At 37.4% G+C, this 19,513-nt stretch overlaps 1 protein-coding gene across 1 annotated transcript; it reads right to left on the bottom strand.

Moving 5' to 3' along the window:
* Positions 1-2,341: 2,341 nt before the first annotated feature.
* LOC141825610 (uncharacterized) lies at positions 2,342-7,231 on the bottom strand. Its single transcript, XM_074712991.1, is given in 3 exon segments — positions 2,342-4,876; positions 4,879-5,557; positions 7,030-7,231. Coding segments are annotated over 2 exon segments (3,024 nt in total). The 5' UTR covers positions 5,456-5,557; positions 7,030-7,231; the 3' UTR covers positions 2,342-2,429.
* Positions 7,232-19,513: the final 12,282 nt, after the last annotated feature.

Genomic DNA, 19,513 nt, shown 5'->3' with positions numbered 1-19,513 from the left:
TATAAAATTTCTAAAGTTTGATGATTTGTTAAATAGACCTTCTGATCGTATGTTATATCTTGAATCTTTATATATGTCATCATGAGGTTGGTTGTATCTTGTGGATGAGCTCTATCCATAGGCACGTGGAGTATCAACTGGGAAGCCATAAAGTGGTTGAAGCATTCTAACATATGTAATTTTAAAATTAATAATTTATTTTATATAATAAAAAAAATGTAATTTAATTAACTAAATAAAAATAATAAATATTACCAATTAATATCTTATCCCAATGTAAAAAAGTTTCCCTGTAGAAGTTATGATGTGCTTGCCACTATGATGGTTGTGGTGTTAAATATATATAAATATACATATATAATAGAGAGTAGGATTGAGAATGTGAGATTGGAAGACAAAATGAAAATTATGAGTTAGGTTGGGGTAATATAGAAAATTTCTAATAACTTTTTAGAAAAATATATATGTGATTTTTAGTTCTGCTCCAACATTGCAATGCTCTATTACAAGGCATACAAGTGCATAGGAAGCACAAGACACTGTTGTTTTCTTCTACTAAAGGATTACATGTGCTTTATTTCTGTTAAAAATATTTATATTTTTAATTTGTATAATTTCCTATTATTTTATTTTATTTTTACTCAACTTAGGTTTGAGACAAAGCGCCTCTTGTTGTCCTATAGATTAGCTAGACTTGCATGACACAACACAATAAGAAATGGATCGTGCTTGGTATGGCCTAGATCAGGAGGGGGTATTTTAGTAAAAGTGCGTGTTCAAAAAGGGTATTTTGGCCATTGAAATTGAAGGGGTTGGCACATTGAGTCGCGCCTAACACACACACACCAATAGTTAACCGCCCAGAGAAATTTCATGGCTAACTTGACCATTTGTCATATCCATGTATGTCAATTTGAGTTAGGTCTATCAGATTAATTTGTCCCATCAAATAATTTAGATGTGTCAGATTGAAATTTTATTATTTAAGGTGAGTTTAGGTAGATTTAAATTTAAATTTTTTTATTTTTTAATATTTTTTTGATAGGTTCATCCATCTAACTCATAATTCATTTGGAGTTGGATTGGATTAAAGATTTTTCAATTCGTTAATTAATAAATCGATCTGTCTTGTTCTATCGTATAATAAATTTTTGATAAATTAATATATTCTGTATTAATTCATTTGGCAACTCTATGATTGATGCGCTGATTCGGACGTCTCACACAGTCTGTCTCGTAACTATTTATAAAGATAGGATTTTATCCCGACACAATGCAGAATCTAATAAGCATTTCATCATTGAAAACTGATCTCAAAATCTAACGTGGCAAACATTCATGCTGCATGATCAACTGAGCCCATCAGTGCGGACAACCAGGTCATACTCAACATGACACGTTGTTGTGCTTGGTGTAATTTAGCTTTGTGTCACGTGTAGCACTGCCTGCCTGCCTGCCTGCCTGCCTGCCTGCCAACAGGCTAAAACTCATGCCCACATGGCACATGCAAGTTCTGTTTCACTCCAAGTTCTCAGTTGTCCATATGCGACAGTGCAGCACGGTTTACCACGAACTTTGTGGTTGTAGCTGCCAACTCTCTTTCACTGACTTCCACGTGAGCAGGGAGGAGAGAGAGGACGGGCCGGGCATCTAATTCTAAATATCACGCCGCAAACTCACATTTAATGCTGTGCAGCTCCTCCTCATGGCGTCCAATCCAGTGTCTGTCCGTACGAGAGCAAAGATACGGACGGTTTATTTATTTATTTATTTTTTAATCCCAAGGTTAACAGACTTTTTGATAAATCTAAAGCCTTATTTATATTTTATACGCATTAGGAATTAACTTTTAAAATATTAAAATTATTTAACTCTATCGACCTTAACTCTGATGTAAAAGATGAAATCCGCCACCTGAGTAATCTTAACGATTGATCATCACATCATTCGATCCGGATTGATCAGATCGTCTAGACCAATCGATCAGGTTGAATTAGCAAACTTATCCATTCGAGCGAAAACATAGTATCAACTCGACCAGCCTGACCTAGCAAGCTGAACCCAATCGGACAGCCTGGTGTATCAAAAACTAAAAATTTTCTAAAATATTTTCTATAAGAATATTTAAACAAATTCAAGAAAACACCCATGAAATAACCACTAGGAAATCAATAGCGTAGGAAAATTCAAAGAACAAAATTCTAAAACCGAATACTACTGCGAAGATTCCATCTTGCGAATAAATACTAGTTGCTCTATTGCCCTCTCTTCATCTTGTTAGAGTATTTGTGAGATATACAAGCACTGGCCTTTCTACCACCACCAGGTGGGCACACTGATAAATGACAATGGAGGCATTCATTATGAACAACCAAAACCTACAACAATCAAATTTCTCGTTAGGACTCCTACCGAAAAAATAGAAAAAATTAAGGCCTGGATGCCATCCGCTTGCAACCATTTAGAGGAGGAAGTGGCTCCCACCCTGAGTCTGGCTCTTTCCGCTTTAACGGCGATACAGAAGTAGAAGGTTGGTTTTGCTCTTCCATCCAACCTCTATGCCCTTGCAGAAAGAATTGATGTTCAAAAATGCCGCCTCTGATCCCACCTTCTGGAGGTGCCATCCCGTTGTTCAAGCTCAAACCACCAGGTAATGCACTGCCATAACCAGCCATGTAGGGCATGCCAGATGCACTGAAGAGAAAGTGTGGCGGCCTGGATGATGTCCCAGCATGTCCCGAGCCAGTGCTGGAGCCAGAGACGTGCGTTACAGGTACCATGCCTCTAGTCTCCGCAATGTAAGGAATGCTCCCGGGTGAATAATATGCTGCTGGAACTGACATAGAAGACCCAGATGGAAGTCCACTGAACCCGTAAGCAAGGGTTGGCATGCTCGTGCAAGGCAGCAATGGTCTGGTAACCATGCCAGGTTCCATTTGCAGCCCATTTGGTATGGACAAAAGCTGCACCTGATTCATATTGCCTGTCCGTGTGATAGGAATTTCTGCTCCCATGATCTTGATGATGGGCTCATGTGGCGCTTTCCATCCAAAAGATTCTAGAGCTTTATTAGATGATTGCCTGAAGCTGTGAGAACCAGCATCATTTAAAGATGGGTTATCATTTAGGTCAAAATCTCGAAAGGAAGTCTGTTTATGGGATGATGAAGAAGCTGAAGATTGACTCCGTTCTCCATTCTGAATATTCAACTTCCAAGATGAGAATGGAAGTATAGACACTTCCTCATCCCCACTACAATTTAAATCCAAATTCTGCTTCTCTGTTTTTGAACCAACTTCAATACATGAATCTCTATATGGATGACTAAAGGAAGAAGGCAACTGTTTCAATGATGCAAAGTCATCAGGAACCCCATCCACCCTTTCAGCCACATTCAAATCAATTTCAAGGAAATTCTGTTTCTGCTTTGCACAAGAAATCCTTTCACCATCAGAAGTTCTTCTAGGAGATGCTGGTCGAAAAGCACTGGTTGCAGCAGAACCCTTCCAACCCATTTCACCTCCAAAACATAGAGTAGCAGGCACTCCTGGAGCTCCTTTTGAAGAAGCAACAACAGCTACGGGAGCACACACATTAATAGGCATTTTGGGGCTGACCATTGTTGAGCACTCAGGTTCATCGTTGCAAATGTTTGCATTTAGATCAAAAGTGCACCCGTCCACATCAGCCTTGCAAACTGATTCTTGAGCAGAAACTTTTGGCTCAGGTGACACTACATCTTGATCAATGTTTTCTTGATCAGAACTGATATTCTGTGTGATCTCTGATCCCTTATCAGGAGATGATGGGTCAGAATACTCAGCTCCAGCTGATGAACTGTTCCTACATACTTGCTCAGTCAGTTCCTCCTCTTTTTCTTCCTCAGAAACAGGGCTATGAGAACTATATGCTTCCCTGGAATTTACATTAGGAGAACTGCAAAAAGTTTCTCTATAATCAACCACCTCCTTCTCCACTGCTATAGCCACTTGCCTCGCAACCTCAAGAGCATCATCCAAACATTCAAGTTCCAGTCCAGATTTCTGGTTGATCTCTTCATTAGCTTTGGCGGTTGGCACAGCTTTTAAAAAATCAGTGGAGGCTGAAAAGTGACTTTTGCAATACTTGAAATTGAGTTTGCAATCAAGATCCTTAATGACACTACTAGTGGCCTCCTCCTTCGGATCAGATAACTGAGGATCACTGATGTTGTCATGAATGCTAGCTTTTGGAGAAGGATTTTGAAAACAAGTAGTGAGATTTGCAGCTGGCATGGACTCCTTGGTTGCCATCAAATCCTTGTCCAGGCCATGGTTGACTGCCCCAGCCATTGGCTGATGTTCCATAACCCTTGAAGAAGAGTCACCAATGTAAGAAACTGGCATGCATGAGATATCTGGCTCTGTAGCAACTGCTGATGTCGCTTTAGGCTCATGAAAAACAAGAGACAGAGAATGAATACCACTTTCTTGGATGGATTTGCTTGGTTTGACTTCCTTAGCATCCATATCAATATCTTTCACATCAGAAAGAATATCCCTGGATCCTGATGCATCACATTGATCGTCTGCATCTCCTTTCAGACAAAACTGTGCGCAAGTTTCAGCAGAGAGTTTTCCCTCTACATTGCAAACAGGAGGCTCTTCTATGACATGCAATTTCTCTTGACATAAGTTTGAGACAAGTGATGATGCCGATGAATTCTCACCAGCTAAAACTGAATTTAAAACAATTGTGTTCAAAGATGTGGAATGAAATTGATCACATATTGGGCCTCTCTCATTGTTTCTGGACTCGAGTGAACTTATGCCAGTCAAGACCTGTGATTCAGTCATAGCAGATTGTACTCCATCTTTTCCTTCACCAGACACGAAGAAGGAGGAATACTGACAGGTGGATTTCCTGAATTTGAATCAGTTTCTCCAGTCTGCACATCCTCAGCTGGTATATGTTGATTTTCTTGACTGATCCCAATATTATCCAGATCATAGAGGCGTGCATCATCATTTTCTGCATGATCCCATATATCATGCAATATTTTAGCTTTCTCCATAATTTGAGTGCTTCTGTGATCAAGGAGATGTTCAATAGTAGCTCCAATTCCAGAGGCAGTTATTCTTTTATGGTCAATAGGAAGCCTCTCAAATGCTGTCAATAATGATAGGATTAGTTCCTCAACAACAATTTCATTCTCATCAGTATTACTATCTAGTGCTTGTTGAAGCCACATTTTCAGAAAAGAAAGACCATTTAACTCAACAAATTGACTAAGACATTCCTTGTTAGTAGCTGCCAAAACACTTGCAACAGTAGACCATTGTCTTGCTGCATCACCCAAGTTATTTATAGCATGATCATTTAGCTTTTGAATCATCGAGAGCAGCTCTTCAACTCTAGCAAGACTTGAGAGTCCATCTCTCATCTCTGATAGAGTAAAAAAATCCTCAAGTGTCATTCTGACTCACAGGTAAATACACTGGTAAAAGATTCAATGCTCAGTTCCTTGCACTATGTTGCCAAGCCAGTAGGAAGAGGATAAACAAGTAGTAGAATTTTACTGTAATATATAGCACAGTTCAATCAGAAATCAACTCACAAATCTGCTTTCAGAAGGAAAAAAATTAATTAGCGCAATGCAAAATTTAACTAGTATCAAACATTTCCAATGTCACTGAGGGCAACCTCATTTTTTTAAAGAGTTTCATAACCATTTCCACAAAACTACTAGGTAATAGATATTTCAATCACTCCCATGGATATTATAAATTTTTAGTTGTATACAACAGCTACAAATTAAAAGAATTCTTAGAACAATACTTATTAAGACCTATACTGGGCAATTACTGGCCAAGCTTCTAGTCATGACAGGTGAGTGTAATGATCAACTGATAGAATTGCAGATTTAGAATATATCTATATCCTGTTTATTGTTCTCATAATCAAACAAACCACCTAAACAAAAGGAAAAAATGAAACCAAATCTTACAGAAGAAGCCGGCGAAGCAAGAAAACTGGGTTCACAGATACCTAATACAGCCAAGTAGAAATCCAAGTAATGCCCAATGGAGGCAATCGTACCCACTGGGTTGGACAAAATAAATAAAGGATACAAAACTTATCTAATAAATGAACCTAAAAGTTATCCAAATATGATAAACCCACTCTAGTATAACACAATAATCAACGATGAAGGTGCAGTCAATGCTTGAGTCCTAATTGTGAATGAGAGAACAATATCTTAAGCCAAAATGATTGAGAAAAAACCTCAGCACATAGAATTCGTCCTCTTCTAATTTTCACGTAGCACCTTCCTTGTCTTCCACTTCCTCTACTCAACCACATCAATGTCATTCAGACCCAAAGTTGACTACTATGACAATGAAGTCGACATCGATTGTTCTATTTCTAAAAGGAGTGGATGATTCACGATTCAACTTGAATCGCTTTAACTTATTCCATTGTTTTTTAGTTGGACTTCACAGCCAACGTTTTGATATGATTGACGGTTCAAAAGTTTGACAAACAGATTGCTAGTATAAATCAGAATCTGACACCCTTATTTAAAAATTCTAGTTACAAAGATATTAGATGCATATACTGGGCAAAGATGTTTCAATTCATAAAAATTGATTTTATTGGTAATGATCCAGTTTGTTTTGATTTGCTTCTCTTTTTTTTTTTTAGCAACCTTATTCGAAAATTAACTTCTATTTATCTAAAAAAAATTAACAAACCACGAAACAAGAAAAGATCCATAATTAATTAATTCCACGTGGGGGGAAAAACAATCACACAATTCGACGGTGATACAGAAGGATTAGAGATCTAGAAAAACACAACCGAGTGAATGAAAACCTAATTCGCCATTTTTTCCTGGGATCGCCAAAAACAAACTCCAAACGGCCAAAACTAGCCAATAAGATTAAATCATTAAGAAAGAGAGACGCGGGACAAATCGGATCGAGATCGACGCCAAAAATTAGAAGGCATCACACGGAAATTTGAGAGAAGAAAATTTTCAGGGCTTACCGCGACCCATGCGCTCCAGAAGTCGAAACCCTAGAGTCGAGCCCAAACAGGAGGGGAAAGAGCTTCCGATCGCCTCTCTCTCTCTCTCTCTCACTTATCTTTCTTCTCCGTCGTCGTCTCCGTTTTCGCCTATCTTCTCCGACGTACGTGCTTTCGCTTTCTATAGAGGGAGCGGCCGCTGCGCTGGGGGGTCTGGTCTGTGTCTGAGCGCAACCCTTCTGTTCCTTTCGCTGTCACAATTCCTGTATTATTTATTTATTCGTCACGCCGATCCGTAGGAGCCGTATGACAGCAATTTTTCATTCCATTTATTTGATTTATTAATGAAAATAAATTAATAATCAGTTTCATTCCCACCACGTGCGACGGGGACCACCAGCGGGGCAGGAGAGAGACGGCGGCACGTGCGGTTGGGCCTCAACACTCATTAGCCCCGTGACATTTTTTGGAACTCAAAATACTACTAAAACTCGGATTTTTTTTTATTATTATTATTTAAAATTAACTAACAGAAATTTATTAACATAATAACATGGAACCCAAATTACATGAATTTTATATCAAATTATGTTTTCTATTAGTCAAACATAAATATAAGTACACTAAAATAATGATATTGTTTTTATTTTTTTATTAAAAAACATGCATAACTATTAGAATCATTAATTTTTTTTTTAAAAAAATAGAAAAATACCAATCATATTTTTAATTTTAAAAATACTCTTATTCTAATATTATTATAATCACTATTAAATAATTATTACAAATAAATCGAATTAATTTAGTCAAAAATATTATATATATATATATATATTAATATGATTAAAATTAATCATAATAGTGTAAAAAGAAGATGGATTTTGTTTTAGGATTAGTTAGTTTTATTTTTTTATGGGACTAGAAAGAGATATTTGTTGTTTTTGAATGGCCCTGATCAATTCCTTTCGATTCATGTTTGAAATTGATGTCAGCAAATATATAATACTTAAGGATCTATAATGAAATTGCTATGCATAGCTAAATAAGGATCTATGTGAAGGTGTGAGCTCTTAACTATGTTAAGAGAAAGTCTATATAGGAAATTCCTTGACTCGATCAATAAATGAATCATATGTTAATAATTGTTGATTGACTGAGCCAAGCCTTTTGATTTTCAAGCCCTTTGATTCTTGAGCATGGTCGAGCACTTTGATTCTCGAGTCCTTTAGTTCCTGAGCATAGTTGAGTACTTCGATTCTCTAAGCACATTGATTTCTCGACCTATTTATTTTCTGACTTATTACCACAACTTACTAAGGGGGTGTTTGGTTTAAGGTTCCCCAGATGTAAATGTTCCGTTGAGTTCTCAAAATTTGTGCGATAGACAGATGATGGGTGTTTGGATTTAGATGGTGAATGTACATATGGGATTGGGGTAACCGGAAATTGGGGGTTGGCAAAAAGGACATGTGGAGGTCCTTTTTGCCAACCTGAAAGTTCAAATTACACATCTACCCTTGTGAAAAATATATAAGGATTTTTTAAAGTTTTTTAAAGGGTAAATAAGTAAATGGGCATCCAAAATACAACTCAACCTCATATTCACCAAACACTTCATTTACATTTACATTTTCTCAATCTGTTCTCAACCCCAACTATACATTTACATATTTTCAACCCCAACTTTCCGTTGAAAAAATACAACTTAAAACCAAACACCTCCTAAGTCAACGTGCAGAGCCGTCGAGTTGCCGAGTCGATAGGACCAAATCTCCTAGTTCAGCCAATTATATTAATCGGGTTCAATCATGTACGAGTAGACATGGGACATGATCTCCACTCTCCCACATTCCTTCCCTTACTTTCTCATGTTCTCTTCCCAACCTTTTTATGATCTCTTCAAGGTACCTTATATTTATAAAAGGTCAGATATATATATACTCTAAGGGAGAAGTTGTCTAACTCAACATCTCGAAATGATTTTGTTAGAGTAACTCCTAATGAACCCTTTAATATTTATTATTCTCTGTAAGAATTGTAGAAGAAATCAAAGGGAAGACTCCGACATCATTTGGACACTATCCGTGGATAGGGCTGAGTATTCAATTAAAATTGAACTGAATTAATCGAAAACTAAATAAATCGATTTTTTTTTGAACCAACCGAACCGACCGAATTTTCCTATAAAAATCGAACAAATCAAACCGATATTTTATCGATTAATTCAGTTTTCGACCGAATTAATCGATTTTTTTAAATATTATAAAAATTTTACTAATTAATTAGAGATTTATAAATTTATTTACTTAAAATTTATAAATTATTTTTCTAATTTGATTAATTCAGTTTATTCAGTTTAACCAAATAAGAAATTTTAAAATCAAATCGAATTAACCGAAGTTTTAAAAAAAATCAAAATTTTAAAAACCAAACTGAATTTTTTAATTCGGTTGGTTCGGTCAGTTTATTCGATTTAATCGAATTTTTGTTCACCCCTATCCGTGGAAACAAGAATGAAAGACATTGACTCCTAGGGTATAGTTGAGTTGGTTACGACGGAGCAGAGTTGCAGAAGAGGACAAAGGTTCGAATCTCGATGAAGCTGAAATAATATCCTCCTCCATCGTGGCTTCTCGATTTACCTTCTCATAAAACGCTATTCGCTGAGATAATATCCTCGATCAATTGCATGGTCAGCCGCTAGGGTGGCAAGCACTCCAAGTTCTTTGAGATAATCAATCTCTCTTTCGCTGCGCGATCATCTTGTGGGATTGGCATAAGAGTTGATAGGCTGATCACCATTTCGTCGAGAGGCAGAAGGCTTCGGCGTCCGGCGTCGAGAGAAGAAACTTCGAGCCGAGTGGAAGAAGAAGAAGAAGGGCAATCGATCGGGAGAGGAAGAAGGGAGAAAGCTGGGCGAAGTGGGAGATGCGGCGACTTCCCATCTTGGTCGAAGTTTTCTTCTCTTCTTCCCCATCGCGATCGATTTTCCCCTTTCGTGTGTTGCCTTCCTCACTCCGCGTTGTGAGTTGCTGCTTGTTCACCATCGCCGTTCAGGGATCATCTCCTGCCGTGGAGCAATTTGTCGGTTTGTTGGCTGAGGTTGTCACCAAAGGAGGCTCAGATCCGACGCCACGAAGACAAGAGGATCAGAGCGTTCTCCGGAGCTCTTCTTGTGGAACCCTATATTGATCGAATCCAGGCCCTGATCTAGATGTCGCTGCCTTCTCCATTCCCTGTGAGTTGTCTTCTATTTTTTTCTTGATTTAGGAATCACCGGTGGAGAGTTGGTGGCAGGTTTTGATCAAGAAGTCGTGGGATAGAGTTAGATTGCTAAGGCAATAGAGGTTAGTGTTCTTGAATATTGGATTGATTCAATTGAGGGTGATTCTATTCTATCCTGGGCTGATCGACTAAGAATTTGATTTGCTGTTTGTAGTTGGAATCAAGGGAGCTGGATTTCCAGGGCAAAGGGGCTGAATCAACCTGAGGTAAATCCTTATTTAAAGTTGGGAAAGAATTTTGCTATTAGGTATTAGGGTTCTGCTATAGATTCTATTGGTTAGTATGTTATTGATTATAATTAGGTTTGATCTGATTAGGTTGTTTAATGTTGGATTTATTTGTTAGGTTAGAATTTATCTATTAGAGTTGTGTAATTAGGTTAGTTAATTAGGCTAATTAGGTTAGTTAGGTTAATTAAGTTAGGTTGGTTTAAATCCAATTAGAGTTAATGAAATTAACTCGTGTTTAATTAACATGAGTTAATTGAATTATGAATTTAATTGGATTTGGGTTATATGTAGATCTTAAAATTTATTAAGATCTATATGTTTATTAATGGATGTTGTTTATTTATTTTGCAGGTCCTTGATTTTGATCAGTTACTTACGAGGATATTTTTGGGAGTACTCTTGATTGACTTACGATACGTAGGTGGGTAATCTCTGTATTTGGTCAATACAGATCTACTCTCTTTTCAGTGCATGTTTTCCTTTTCTATTGCGATTGATTAGTCTCTTGATCACCTACATATACCTGTTTATGGGTAATCTCTATATTTGGTCAATACAGATCTACTCTCTTTTCAGTGTATGTTTTCCTTTTCTATTGCGATTGATTAGTCTCTTGATCACCTACCTATACCTGTTTGTGGGTAATTTACTGTATTTGATCAATACAGTTTTTTCCATTTCCAGTGCATGATTCTTTGACAGTTCTTGTAGTTTGATACATTGATTATATTCCTGTCTGTTATTTGTATACTGCTGATGTTACTCATGTTCATATCATACTTGACCTTATGTCTGTTGATCTTGGATTATTATTCCTGACTGTTGTTTTTATCCTTGATATGACATTTGTGATTATTATTGGTATGGTTCTTTCTTATGATACCTGAGATCATTATGATTTATACTTACGCTTATTGATTAGTATGGTAGGTGTTGATTACTATGATTTGAGCATCTCATCATGATGCATGATAACGATTGTAAATCCCAATGTTGTGGGTCTATCGTGATGGTAGATGGTCTTTAGTGGTATATCTATATAGGTGGTTATCATACCCTATTTCCATCGCGGTGATGGTGGCTGTATGGCAGTGTACGCAGCCGAGTCGATGATTTGACCTTGACACCGGATAGGGGTGGTACTCGGAGAGTACATGGTTGGTACGTCGGTGATGAGTATTAGAGGACAGATATCGACCATAGGATACGTAGCTTATCATAGCTACTGGATCACCGGACTACTTGATTGTAGGGCACGGAGCACTGATCCCCCGATTTGGATCACCTGACTACTTTGTTGTAGGGCGCGGAGTACTGATCCCCCGATGTCGGACATTCCCAGACTCAGATGCTTGCACGAGTTCTGTAGTGAATGTGGTAGTTGCATCATGCATATGCGCATCATGTGCATGATATATATGTATTGGACCACACTGATACTGCATTTTGATTGTCTACTTATTTGATTCTTAATTGTTGCACTATGTTTGACATGTCATTCATATGGTGCATTACATGAGATCCATGTTAGTTGCTTATTATTTGCAGAGATATTGTTGATACCTTGTTGACCTCTGGTATGTAGTTATACTCTTGCTCTTTACTTCATACATGCACTATCTTCCTGTATTATCCACTAAGTATTTGTACTCACATCTTTTCGACCCTAGGATTTTTCTGTCTTCCCAGATATCAGGTAGGAGCTTACAGAGGATGCCAAGGATCTGCCAGCTATACCATCTCACGACGAGGAATTGTGATATTATTGTGTGGATGTTTGTAGCATGTGGTGATATACTTGTATTGTTGGTTTCCTTTCTACAGTATCGGACTTTCTGATTTTGTATCGGTATTTTGAGACTTAGCATGTTTCCTATTCGTGATTTCATACTCGTACTTGTTACATTTCCGCTTACGAAACTTTGGATTTTTCGTTACTTGATGAATTTATTCCTTAATCATTGTGTAGAATTAGAATTTCATTCTTATGCATTGTGTAGGATGTGTACGTGGTCGTGTGAGTCACTTTTACTTTTATTACTTGTCTAAATCCATATTTTGTAGTATGAATAAACCGTGTGAGCCTTATTATATGTGTGCATTTAGAGAATTGTCAGGGATAATGGGGAGGTGCTGTCAAAAATTTTCGGACGACTATCTTCCGGATCGTGACAATTTACGCTCTGTTTGGATCGGGTGAGGGACGGTTCATTAATGGAAGGGGAAGGAAGGGGAAGGGAGGGGAAGGGAAGGGAAGGGAGGAGAAGAAAAGTAACCTTGTTTGGGAGGAAAGGAAGGTTAAAAGGAAAGGATTTGAAAGTTAAAAATATAAAAGGTCAAAAATATCCTTTCTCACTTCCGCTCCTTGCTCTTCTTCCCCGTCATCTCGGCATCGCTCCCATCCCAACATCTCGGCATCGCTCCTTGCCATTTCCACGGTCGGCGGCGACGAGGCCCAGTCCCGACTGCTTCCTCTGGCTCTTTATAAATACCAGATCCCGACATCTCGGCATCGCTCCTTGCCATTTCGTCTTCGCCGGCGTCGGCTCCGCCATCGCCTTTGATAAGTTGACGAGTGGTGCCTCACTTGACCCGGCAGGCCTGGTCGCGGTGGCGCTCGCGCATGGCTTGGCCCTCTTTGTCGGCGTCTCCATCGCGGCCAACATCTCCGGCGGCGTCTCCATCGCGGCCTCTTCCCCGATCGGTTTAATTAGGGATGGCAACGGGTTCGGGGGTTCGCGGGGAAGCCTTCTCCATCCCCGTCCCCGAAACCCAAACCCATATACCATCCCCGTCCCCATCTCCGTCGGGTATCATAATTTAAATACCATCCCCATCCCCGTCGGGTTTCGGGTATCCAGCGGGTTTCGGGGATCCCCGCGGGTTTCGGGGTTGATTTTCCCCGCGGATATTTTCATGGGTATCCCCATACCCATACTCATCCCCATCCCCGTCTTATTTTTTTAAAATATTAATTTAAATAAATATATATATATTATAAAATCCTTACAAAATAACATTATAAAATCAAATATTAAACTCTAAAACAAAACATTATCTCTAAAACAACATCTAACTAATGCATAATCGATACAATAAGTTTGAAGTTCTTCCATTCTTCAATTTTTCAAAATTTTGACACCACTTATCCTACAAAAGAAAAAAAATAAAAAGAGTTAACTATAAGATGGGTCGGGTTCGGGGATGGGGACGGGGAATATTTGGAATACCATCCCCGACCCATCCCCGTTTTCCGAGATTCGGGGATTCCCCATCCCCATCCCCGCTTTCTCGGATTCGGGGATTCCCCGGTCAAAATGGGTTCGGGGAACGGATTCCCCATCGGGTCCGGGTCTAATTGCCATCCCTAGGTTTAATGGGTAAAATTGGAATAAACATGAGTAATATTTGCTTCCCCTTCCTTACACCCCGATTTGGGGTGTAAGAAATTGTGACTATTCATGGGCATGGAAGGGGAACACTTCCCCTTCTTTCCCTTCCCCTCCTTACCTCACCCCATTCCAAACAGAGGTAAATTTTTTTCCCCTTCCTTATTAGTGGACAGGTCCTTGAGGATGGGGTTTTCGTCACCCATCCGTCCTACTTGCCTAGGGTTTCGTCCAACCAAATGCCTCCTCTCTGCGCTTCGTCGGTGCAAACCTAGATCCAGCCTCCTGCACACCTCTCCTACGGGAATGGGCGGACAAATCACTGGGCAATTGTAGCGAAGGATTACGTCTTCTGTCCGTTCATTGCAAGTGCGCACCCATCGCTCGATTTCTACTTCAGATCGCGCTTTCCTCATTGCTTGTTGAGGTCTCCGTTACTCAAGGACCTGTCAACCAGATAAGGATCAACTAAAAAGGTTTTCAATGACAAGATAAGTCTCCTACCACTCATGGCGACGTTTACCTCTTATGGTCTTATCTTTGTCATATCACTGATCTCCTTTTTGCTATTTCAACTCTATTAATTGTTCATAGAGATGATCACAACCTCTAGATTAAAGGAAGGGTTGGATATTCTGTAATTCATTCGAAGTTCCAAATCCCCTTCTAATGAAATGGTCGGTTAATCATATGCTTTAACTCTTTCAAGAATGCAACACCTACCTCCACTACTAGGTTTAGCTTTCCCTCTTTTATTCTCTATTTGCAATGGAGATCTTATCTTTTCAACAATAATGATGCATCCCACGAAGACAACTAACTCTATCTATGTTTGTCAACGACTATTATTGATGTCGTTATGTACAGGACCATTGAGAACCAAGCATTCATTTGCTCTGTCTCATACAGATGGCGTCTATTAGCATATTTCTCCCGACTCAAACATAATCTTAGATCGAGCTATTTCTATTTTGATTCAGATATAATCACAGATCGAGCATTCGTTCCTTATATCTCAAATAAATGACGTCCATCGACATATCTCTCAGACTTAAACATAGTTGTGGATCGAGCTATTTCTCTTTTGACTTGGACATCGTCGCAGATCGAGCATTCATTCCCTTTGTCTCGGACATATGACGTGCATCGACATATCTCTCCCGATTCGGCTGTAGTCACAGCTCAAACATTCATTCCCTTTGTCTCGGACAGATGACGTCCATCGGTATATCTCTTCCGACTCGAACATAGTCGTAGATGTTAATACCGATGGAATCAAAATATCTCCACAATGGTATGATATTGTCCACTTTGGGCCTAAACTCTCATGGCTTTGTTCTTGGGCTCTCCCCAAAAGGTCTCATATCTAATGGAGATACTTTCTATCCTTTTAACCCCATGATCTTTTACATGTACTTTAGATGTAGGACTATGTTTGCACCCTTGCAATCCAACAATCCTCCCCTCAAACAAAGGACCACAGGCGCCCCTCAACGTCGTTTTTGATGTCTGAATTCTCGACCCACTAGGACTTTTTGCCCCTCGGTCCACCCGACCTACTAGGACTTCCCACCTAGTCGCAACTAGGACTTTTTGCCCCTCGATCCACCCGACCTACTATGACTTCTCACCTGGTGTCTGGTCCTCTTGATTCAGACTTAGGGAGCACCCACTTCCTTTGTTTAAGGTTCAAACCACATGGTTAGATCTGGATCATGGCTCATCTGGCGGTTAGTCCGGTGAAGAGTGACCTCGCTCTGATACCACTTGTTAGTACCGATGGAATCAAAATATTTCCACAATGGTATGATATTGTCCACTTTGGGCCTAAACCCTCATGACTTTGTTCTTTGGTTCTCTCCAAAAGGCCTCATACAAATGGAGATACTTTCCATCCTTTTAACCCCATGATCTTTTCCATGTACTTTAGATGTGGGACTATGTTTGCACTCTTACAACCCAATAGTAGATCGAGCCATTTATTTCCTAACTCAAACATAGTCGCGGATCAAACCTTCATTCCTCCTGTCCATATGTTCATCAACATTTCATCTTCTTTGCCTCAAGTAGAGTCGTCAGGTCCAAATTTAATATATCCATCCCATTTCTAATAAAATCATATTTCTATAATAGTAAAAGACTTATCTAATCCTTAGCACCAAGAGTCCTTAGACTTGAAGAGATACTTGTGATGCATAGGTAAGTAAAGGATCCATATGAAGGCGATGCTTGTGATGCATAAGGGGGTCCTTATGAAAGGCATTAACTAGGTGAACAGGAAGTCCATGTTGGAGATCCTTTGACTTGATTAACACAGGAGTCGTGTGGCAGTGTTGGGTTACAAGGGTGCAAACATAGTCCCACATCTAAAGTACATGGAAAAGATCATGAGGTTAAAAGGATGAAAAGTATCTCCATTGATATGAGGCCTTTTAGAGAGAGTCCAAGAACAAAACCATGAGGGCTTAGGCCCAAAGTGGACAATATCATACCATTATGGAGATATTTTGATTCTATCGGTACTAACAAGTGGTATCATAAGACCGCTCTTCACCGGACTAACCGCCGGATGAGCCATGATCCAGATCTAACCATGTGGTTTGAACCTTAAACAAAGGAAGTGGGTGCTCCCGTGTTTGAATCAAGAGGACTAGACACCAGGTGAGAAGTCCTAGTAAGTCGGGTGAGCCGAGGGGCAAAAAGTTCTAGTTGCGACTAGGTGGGAAGTCCTAGTAGGTCGGATGGATCAAGGGACAAAAAGTCCTAGCTACGGCTAGGTGGGAAGTCCTAGTAGGTCGGGTGGACCGAGGGGCAAAAAGTCCTGGTCCTGACATTGAAGAGGGTCTGTGATCGAGGATTGTTGGGTTGCAGAAACATAATCTCACATCTAAAGTACATGAAAAGTCATGAGGTTAAAAGGATGGAAATGTGATCCTTTGTTTGAGAGGGGATTGTTGGGTTGCAAGGGTGCAAATATAGTCCCACATCTAAAGTACATGGAAAAGATCATGGGGTTAAAAGGATGGAAAATATTTCCATTGGTATGAGGCCTTTTGAGGAGAGCCCAATAACAAAACCATGAGGGCTTAGGCCCAAAGTGGACAATATCATACCATTGTGGAGATATTTTGATTTCATCGGTACTAACAGGCATGACCTAAGATTTGATCAATATAGACTCCACATGGCATGTCAATAATCGCCAACCGACTGAGACGCGTACTTCGATTCCTATGCACTTTGACTCCCCAAGCCCTCTTCCCGAGCACAGTCAAGCACTGCTTAGCACCGTTGAGTGCCAACGCGACTAAGTCGACAAGTTGAGCTGATCACTCCGACTCCCCAAGCACTCCGATCTCTCAACTTATCATTTTCTCGACTTATCGAGTCAACTTGTCAAGCCATTGGGTTGTCAAGTTGATAGGACCGAGTCTCCTAGTCTAATCAAGTTCTATTAATCAAGTTCAGCCATGCACGAGTACACATGGGGCATGATCCCTATACTCCCATGTTTTCTCCCCACTCTCCTATGTGCTCTTCCCCCAGCTCTCCATGATTTCCCGGGGCACCTTACATTTATAAAAGGTTAGGTATATTCTTCGAGCAGTGGAGGCGCTTTCTAATTCAACCTCTCGTATTACTTTTTCCCTTTTTTCTTTACCATCGAAGCACCATGATGATTTAAGCATCAGAGTATTTCGCTGGAGCAATTCTTGACGAATCCTTTAATATTTATTATTCTCCGTAGGCATCGCCACGCCATAAGAAGAAAGCGAAGACAAAGCTTCGACGTCATCGCTCTTGGATGCGAGATGGATTTCTACCTCCACATCACCGTGGTGAAATTTCCGCACTGCGTCAATTACTATAATATCATTTGCAAAGTGACGATACACTAAATTCAGTGATCGATCATACACTAGCATTCATAAGTCATAGCCATCTCAAAGTGGATGCCTGGCTTTTTCTTCTCCAACTCTACACACAGTAGACTGGAATGCATATGTAATGTAATGTAATGTAATGTAATTGGATTACAAAAGAGAAGTCAAGATATGTAATCTGGATTACAAAGGAAATAGTATGTAATCCGATTACATTACAGATTCTATTTTTATCGTACCAAATATACCCTTCCACTTTATTAATAAAATTAGTAATTTTATAAAATCAATAATTTATTAATTATAATTAATAATTAATAAACTTAATTAAAATAATTAATAAAAATATTAATAAAATAATAATTATTAATTATTAAAATAAGTATTAATAATTATAATTAATAAAATAATTAAAATAATAAAATTATTAATAATTTAAATAAAAATTATTTATTATTATTATTAATTAATAAAATATTTATTAATTATTTTAATAATTTTTATTTTATAATTTTAATTAATAATTAATTATTAATAAAATTAATTAAAATAATTAATAAAAGTATTAATAAAATAATAATTATTAATTATTAAAATAAGTATTAATAATTATAATTAATAAAATAATAAAATTATTAATAATAATTAATAATAATAAAATAATAATTATTAATTATTAAAATAAGTATTAATAATTATAATTAATAAAATAATTAAAATAATAATTATTAATAATTTAAATAAAAATAAAAATTATTTTTTATTATTATTAATTAATAAAACATTTATTAATTATTTTAATAATTTTTATTTTATAATTTTAATTAATTATTATTTAAACTAATTAATTATTTTAAAAATAAAAATAATTAATTAATTATTAATAATTAATTTTAAAAATTAATAGTTAATAATAAATTATTAATTATTAAAAATTATTACTTAATTTTAATTAGTAATTAATAAATTAATTTTTTATTAATAATTAATAAAATTTTAATAATTATTAATTTTATTAAAAAATTAATTAATTAATAATATTATTAATTATTAATTATTAATAAAATAATTTATTTTAAAGATAATAAAAATAATCTTTATTATTACATTTATTTTTATTTTATTTTAAAAATTAGGAGGGTATTATTGGTATTTTATAATAATAAAAATTAGATTCCTTACTGAAAATAATGTACACCAAACACTGTAATGTAATCATTCTTGTAATCAAAGATTACATGCATTCCTTCAACCAAACATAGTAATGTAATCAAGATTACATTACATTACATTACAAACTTGATTACATTACAAGCGTGATTACATTACGTCGTACCAAACGTAGCCTAAATTAGAGATTCCTGATACCAAAATACCACCAACATAGTTGATAGACAGACGATCATTATAATTCATAAGCAATTAAGAACATGATATATGCATTTGTCACAAGATCAAGTGCTACAATTGAGAATGAGATATATATTGTGACAATTCACAAGCATCTGCTTCATCAATCAAAACTTAAATGGAGGAAAATGATTTTCAAGCTCAAGTGTCAATCACCGTTTTCTTTCTTCTAATAGTTTTAAAAAAGATTATTCTAAAGATTTCTCAGAGTATATAAAAAATGGATATTATAAAAATTAATATTATAAAACTTGATCGTAACTATTCATTCAGGAGCTGGAGCATATCTACAAAAAATACTTAATTA

This window comes from Curcuma longa, chromosome 3, assembly GCF_044706935.1.
Source record: "Curcuma longa cultivar G26 ecotype Majalengka, Jawa Barat chromosome 3, ITB_CL_G26_1.1, whole genome shotgun sequence".
Classification (NCBI taxonomy): Eukaryota; Viridiplantae; Streptophyta; class Magnoliopsida; order Zingiberales; family Zingiberaceae; genus Curcuma; species Curcuma longa.
Note: the sequence above shows the minus strand (reverse complement) of the source record. Positions and strands in the feature narration are given on the sequence as shown.